The sequence below is a fragment of the Metopolophium dirhodum genome, chromosome 1, assembly GCF_019925205.1.
Source record: "Metopolophium dirhodum isolate CAU chromosome 1, ASM1992520v1, whole genome shotgun sequence".
In the NCBI taxonomy this organism is placed as follows: Eukaryota; Metazoa; Arthropoda; class Insecta; order Hemiptera; family Aphididae; genus Metopolophium; species Metopolophium dirhodum.
Genome location: NC_083560.1, coordinates 126424100 through 126431953, shown reverse-complemented (window position 1 = coordinate 126431953; position 7854 = coordinate 126424100). Strand labels below are relative to the sequence as shown.

Genomic DNA, 7854 nt, shown 5'->3' with positions numbered 1-7854 from the left:
TGACCAGGGTCGCTATGTATTATTTTCAATATTTAGTCAAATATTCAGCATATTCGCCTAATTCAAGAAACACCGCGAGGAAGTTGGCTGACAATTTTCTCAAAATGTTGTTCTCTTTAGTTTTTTTATATTTTGAAAATCATTCAATTTTTTGTTAAAAAATTATGAGTAAAAAAATATTATTAAAAAATTTAGTATTTAGGTAAAAAAATTCTTATTAAAAAAATGTAGTAATTTTGTAAAGATTTATAACACATTGTTTTTAAAAATTGGTATCTATTAATGAGATTACTAGTATATCGTGACATATAATGACCCAGGAATCAACTCGTACATACCAAGATCTAACCTAAACAAAAAATTAAGGAAAAATTAAGATTTATCAGCAAAACCAGTTTTAAAAGCCTATTGGTGTAAGGAACTCTAAAAAAATTAACGTAGATATTAGCATTTTCAATACACTATATAATTATGATTCATGTATAAGCATATGCAATCTTCGATGTTTATTATTTTTTTTTTAAATTATGTCTATAAAAAATTTTTCTTTTGTTCAAAAAACTTGAAAATGTAATATAAGGTTCCTCTAAAGTTGTTGTAAGTGGAAATTAAAAAAAATTGAGCGTAAATCCCCAATAATTTTGTATAAGGTAGAATATTGATACAATTCGTTAATTATTTTGAGATAGAAATCCATATAAATTGTTCTTTTTAAATCTAAGATTTTAAAATGTAATACAAGATTCCTCTTAAGTTTTTCTTCCTTTATTTAAAAAAAAATTTTACTCAATTTCTCATTGAGTGAATTGAGAATAACTATAGTACCAAAAGTATCAGGGAAATCAAACAAAAAATTAAAGAAAAACCAAGATTTTTTAACAAAACCAATTTTTAAAACCTCTTGGTGTACCTAAAAAAAAATACCGTATATAGGTACTTGAAATTTACACCTTATGTTTATTTTATCATTTTCTATATTTGATAACATTTTCAAAATATTTTGATTCGTTTTGAGCTGTTGGACATATTTTGTTTTAAATTTTTTTAGTTTTTTGTTGTATAAATGTCAATAAAATTGTATTTGTTGTTTCAAAAAGCATGAAAATTTAATAGAAGGATCCTGATATATTGTCACAATAGTAGTTGAAAAATATTAAAAATACATTAGCATAATTTATTTTTACTAGCATTTAAAAATCGATTTTTGACAACATTTATCAAATTTAAAAATGATTTTGTAGTTGGAAGTTTTATACAAATTGTATGATGAAAAGTATGGAATCAATATCAACTGGACCTATTTTAAGCATTCAAGGACTTCACCAAACAAACAGTTTACAAATTATTATGTAGCTAAAAATGTATAAAATGTTCAACTTTTATAGCTAAGGATTGAAAATTTAAACCAAGGTTCTACGTAAGTAGGTTATTCTGTAACAAACAATTTTTTTATAGTTATTTTATAATCAAATTTGGACGAAAATACATATTAAATAACCAAGAATAACGATTTTAGTTATTTTGTTGTAATACAAGATTCATTATAAGTTTATCTACCTAAATAAAAAAAAAATGGCTACAAGAAAGTCAAATTAAATTTTTATGAAATTTATCTATTTATCAAATAGCGTTTGAAATTCAAATTTTTCCAAGATTTCATATTCACTCGATTTCTTATGTTTTGGGCTGCTTACGGACATTTTCAGTTTTACATTTTAAATTATAAATAATTAAATTCACATAATTAAATAATCGTCAATAACATTTTATTTGTTTGGTAAAAATTTGTGGAAATAAGACTCCTGATATATTGTTTTGCACCAACTAGATACACTTTCCCATCGAACAAGATACTGTTAAAGAAAATTAAAGCATTTCTTCTGCCCTAAACGGTGGTGACGGACACAAAAAAAATAAAACACACATCATTGTAAAAGCAATACATTCATCTTTCCGCTCAAAATCTAAAAATATTAAAAATACATAGGCACAATAATAGTTTTAATAAGCATTTAAAGTTCAAGTTTTGACAAAATTTATCTAATGTAATAATTATTAACTTAGATATTTTTTTAGTTAAAAATTTATAAAATGTATAGCTAAGTATTGAAAAATTAAAACAAGGTTTCACGTAAATAGGTTATAAATATATAAATTACTTTATTCACAATAATATCATCCAAATATACTTAGTAATATCATAGGCTGACTGACCGTCTTCGCTCAGAATCGTTTTTCCTAAACAATGGTTTTATATCATTGAATTTAAATTTAACACCATCCATTATAATGATATACTTGTAACCTAAGTATAAGTAGGTAGGATGAATTAATTCTTGCCAAAAACATGGCATTTGAAAATGTCATTAAGTGTATAAAATATAATAATAATTATTACATTTTAAAAGTTTCAAGTACCCACGAATATTTTTAAATTACAACAAAATAATTAAAATTGTTATTCTTCGTTTAATTATCAAATTTCGTCTAAATTTGAACTTAAGTATAAAAAAAACATTGTTTAGTTAAGCACCTATATATTTTTTTTAATTTACATTTTTTGGTATCAGTATGAACTACTTAATATGAGAAACTTTATTTTAAATTGTCAATCCTTAGCTATAAAAATGTAACTTTTTATACATTTTTAAAAACAAAATAATTTTCAATTTTTTGAAATCGTAATGAATATTTTCAACATTTGAACTTTTAATGCTTATAAAAAAAAATCTTGCATATTTTTCTTTAATATTTTTCAACTGCTGTTATACCTACTAAACATTAACCTTAAAAGTTAATTTGCATTAACCTGAATGACGTTGACATCAATGAAGCTCTGGTGTTAATATTATAAAATAGGTAGGTATTATATTATATTTAATTTAGGTAGGTACCTTAATAAGTAACTTTCATTACATCCAGCAGACGCGTTTAATGAAGGACTGGTAAGTAGGTTTCTACTACGGAAGCTTTAAACTCTGAACGTAGAAACTAATATTTTTTTTAAATTTAAAGTTATAACTAATAATTGTTCTTTTACTCAGCACAATATTATAATATAATAATAATACCTATATAAACTGCGCCGATGAAACAGGAAGCTAGAACTTTAATGAATGACGACAGGAGTCTCGAACGTTTAAAGCAGATCAATTATTATTGTGATTACTGGTTTGTAATTCCGATTAGGAATCATAAAAAAATATTATATTCTGATCATTGTCTGATATATTATAAATAATATGTATATTCCGTTTCCTAGGCATCTGCAACTCACAAATCGTTAAATTAAGTCGTTATGGACATATGGTAAATAAATAATGCAATTGATAACTTTCGTCTCCCAACCTTGAGAAGAATAGGTAGGCATAACATAGAAAATATCTTTTCTTTATGTACCAATCCATTGGGGCTAAAAATTATGGAGAGATTGGAATTTTCGGTCAGAATTATAGTTTCAAAGTTATGGCCTTTGGAAGTTTGTTATTTTTCACAGTAATCACGCCCGATCGCGGTGCGAAATCTCATTTAACGAGATTGCAGAAGTGGACTGTGAGTCAAAATTAGTTAATATACATAGATTATAGCAACTATATACTATACCACTATAAGTACTAGATAGTAGGTAATAACTATTACCTATAGATTCTGAGCAATGATGAGTGTTTTTCTTTTAGATTCTGAGCGAATCGATGAATGTATTGATTTTACAATAATGTGTGTTTATTTTTTCATTTTTTTAAAATTTTTTTTTTGTGTCTGTCATTACCTTTTAGGACAGTAAAAGTGCTTGGATTTTCTTCAACAGTAACTTTTCTGATAGGAAAGTGAATCTAGTTAGTACTTTGAGGAGTCAAAAGTAAAAATTTCCCAGTAGTTTACAAAAGCGACGTGAAAAACGGGAATTTTTACGCAAAATCTGTTTTCGAGAAAATCTATTTTGGTTTTTGGTGTAACTCTAAAACAAATGGACCGTAGGTACCTACATGAAATTTTGACTGAATGTTTATATTAGCATTTTCTATACACCATAACATTTCCCAAATTTTGACTTATTTTGAGCTGTTTACGGACATTTTCAGTTTCCATTTTTTTTAGTTTTTTTTCTATACATTTCAATAAAATTTTATTTGTTTGTTAAAAAAGCTTGAAAATTTAATAGAAGGCTCCTAGGTTATTGTTTCAAAGGCAGATGAAAAAAATTAAAAATCCATACTCACAATTTTTTTTTTAAGCATTTAAAGTTCAAATATTGACAAAATATGTAAAAAAGACGAAAATTTGCAAATTATATTGAGTTAGAAATTTATAAAAAATTTTCTTTTTAAATCTAACATTTGAAAATATAATACAAGATTCCTCAAAAGTTTGTCTATCTTTATCAAAAAAAAAAAAAAGGTTAACAAGAAAGTCATATTAAATTTTTATGAGTGTTTAAAATTCATATTTTTACAACATTTGATATTCACTCGATTTCTCATTTAACGATTTTGCTATTTTGTTGTAATTACAAAACGTATGACTGTAGATACTTGAAAATTTCACTGAAAGTTTATATTAGCATTTTCTATATACGATGAAAATAATTTGACTCTTTTTGAACCGTTTACGGACATTGTCAGTTCTCAATTTTCTTAGTGTTTTTTTCTATAAATATCAAATTATTTTCTTTATTAATTTTCTATAAAGGCGACATCCACTTACCCACCTTTTTTAATTTGTGTCTGTCATCACGGTTTGGGGCAGTTAAACTGCTTTGCATTTCTTGAACAGTATCTTGTTCGATGGGAAAGTGAATCTAGTTGGTAGATTCGAGAGATTAAAATTCCCTATAGTTATCAAAAGCGCCGAGAAAAACAACATCAAAATTAAGGAAAACCCGTAATTTTTCCGCAAAATGATTTTCGAAAAAATTGATTTTGGTTCTTGGAGTAACTCTAGAACAAATGACCGTATATATAAGGCATTATCACTGGTTGTTTATAATAGCATTTTCTATACATGATAAAATTTTCAAAATATTTGTTTTGAACTGTTTACAGACATTTTCAGTATACATATTTAGGTGTACAATTTACACGTTTATTTAAATTAATAGATAACACAAATTTGAATGAACTTAGACAAATGCTATTGCGATAGGAACCTTCTCCATGATATAAACTAACATAAAAAAAAAAATTTAGACAATCGGTCGTGTAGTTTCCGAGAACATTAGCATCAAAGGTGTCGTTTCATTTTTCGTTACAATTGGTTTTCCACCCACTCATCAAGAAAGAAGTTTTACTTCAAAAATATATATTTATATAAATCAATCAATAAAAATATCAGTAGTAAATGTTAAAAAATATTAATAAAAGATCAAAAAGGGTGGACAAGTGGGTACTGCTCTGCTGTACAGTAGTTGCCGAGCATGTCATATTTAAATTCAATGATAAAAGATTGCATACGAGAAATGATTTTGAGCAGAGACGTTTTGTCATCCCAGCATACTTGCAGTATACTTAATCAAGTTTAATAAATAAAAAAAAAAAATATAAAAATCGAAAATATCTCAGGGCTATATTAGTGTAGCTTTCCAGTGATTTTTTTTTTATAATATGTTTTTATAATATATCTATGTGTATATTATTATTTATTAATGTTATTATAATTATTGTTTCCGGTTTCGTATTCAACTAATCCGCGTCCGTCCCGCAGTCATCAATCGCTAAATTACATGGGTATGTCCAAATAGGCTTAAGGAGGGTTTAACAAATATAAATAAATCAATTAAATGAATAGTCTAACATGAAAAACGTTTTTAAATTTTTTTAGAAATTTCGATACGAATCAAATTGATTAGTTCCCTAGGACGGTAAGTTATAGCACAGAATAAAATAATATAATAATATTAATAATAGGTAACTATTAAAAAAAAATATGAAATTTAATTTAAAAGTTACAGGATACCTCTATGAGGTACGTAATCCCCGTATACCGTCGTAGATATTAAAGAATGGATAGGCCATGGCTAAATTAATAAAATAGAGGGAAGGGTGCCGGAATAGGGAAGAGAGAAAGACGGTTTTTTATCATTGCATCTCATTCTGGCAGAGCCGCAGAGGTCTTATCATAAATAATGTGGCGCACGAGGAAAATGTGTTGTTGTTGACTTCGTGGTGATTCCTTCGTAGCGATAATTTTTGTGTGTTACTCGATGAGAGGTAGGTAGATGATGAGATAACACATTGAGTCTAAAATTAAGGAGATGTTTATTGTTTATTGAGCCGAAAGTGATAGTAAGATAATTATTACGAACGAAGGGTGCCGGTTGTGCTGTGGTTGTAACGACGGTGTTGTCTCCGAGGACGAACAATGTCGGCGAAGGGGGAGCGCGACGTTGCCACTCGGTGCCGGTCGTCAGGGAGACCAAAAAGGGTGAGGGCGTTCGTAATTGGCGCGACGGCGTCGTTGCCGCGTCGATTGAAGTTCGAGCGGTCGTGCATCCCGGATGGCAGATGCGCAGGACTAGGGATTAGAGCCGTGAGCGGTACGTGTGTACGCGTCGGGGTCGTTACCAGAGAGGGTGAGTCGAGTCTGGCAGCCGCGGGGACGCCGAGACATGACGGACGAGGGTCGGTGTCGCCTACCGCAGCAAGGGGACAGTAGAGAGGGAGTATTGTGGTGATGGCTCACCACAATAATAATATAATATATATCTATTTGTGATAAGCTCTAGGTCCTCTAAACCTCAAAATATTTTTATGTTCGTTCCCGTATGATAAGCACAAAGGCCTATCCATTCTTTAATATCTATTGGTACTATGGTGTAACTCGGTTTGTCCGGGTTGGCCAACAGTCGTTATGATTATGATCGACAACACAGTTTTTATTGATTCGGAAGAAATGATACATATTATAGTGGTAGTGTCGGGTGGTTTTTAAGATTCGCTGTCGGGATGTGCGAATGCCGCACGGTGTGCTGCGGTCGTGTTGCGTCTCATAGCTGGGGCGTAGAAGCCGTCGGTAGCTGAGACGAAAAGACTCGGTCGGCGAGCAGGATGGCGGCAGACGGCTAGGTCACTCAGTACGATGCGCGAGTTAAAACAGGGCGAGGCCGAAACGTTGTCGCGAAGGGGGGACGAGTGAGCGAGTTGCTGGGTGCCGAGAGAGCAGCTGCTTCCACTCGGCAAGCCGGCCGTCGCAACGGACGCCGCTGTACCGGGCGGTGCTGCCAACCGCGACGGGGAGACCAACGAGAGAGAGTATTGTGGTGATGCTCTAGTTCACCAAGTTTATAGATAATTATATAAATTTCTGGTTCACCAAAGTACTCTGGTGACTGTGTATAAAACTGATAGTGTCGTCATATTTCAAACTTAATCCGTTCCGGCCAATTATTATAAAGTAAACAATAATTTTCTACAAACTACAGTCTACGGTTATATAAATGATCTAAAGTATTGTAAAGTTTCAAGGTTGGCTAGCCTGCTTTGTTAGACACTCCCTACTGTTACACAAGCGCAGCGCCTCAGACAGTCATTATGAGTATCCATCATTCGGTGTTTACTGATATTATGTTAAAGATTATGTTGTAATAGTAATTAAATAAAGAGTTAAAATATAGTATACTCGAGTTGATGAATTGTGCGTTTGGTATTGCTGTGTTTTTAATAGTACGATCAAAAAAAAATATTAATAATAATAATATATTGCGTAACTGTCTATTAATTATTTTTGTTTGAGATTAAGTTCAATAGACATTTAAGATGAGTAATATAAATAATTTCAAACCTGAAATGTGTATTAAGAATAAAGATCATTTATACAGACTCATAATAAGGTAAAGTATAAATCATAGTAAAATATAAA

At 30.0% G+C, this 7854-nt stretch overlaps 1 protein-coding gene across 1 annotated transcript in view; it reads left to right on the top strand.

Annotated features, from left to right (window-relative positions):
- The window catches only part of LOC132932973 (cleavage stimulation factor subunit 1-like), a 44223-nt gene that overhangs the window by 33836 nt on the left and 2533 nt on the right, over positions 1 to 7854 (top strand). The window contains exon 7 of the mRNA XM_060999314.1: positions 1242 to 7825. Coding sequence (XP_060855297.1) covers positions 7752 to 7825 — 74 coding nt within the window. The 5' untranslated portion in view covers positions 1242 to 7751. The remainder of the gene's footprint in view (positions 1 to 1241; positions 7826 to 7854) is intronic.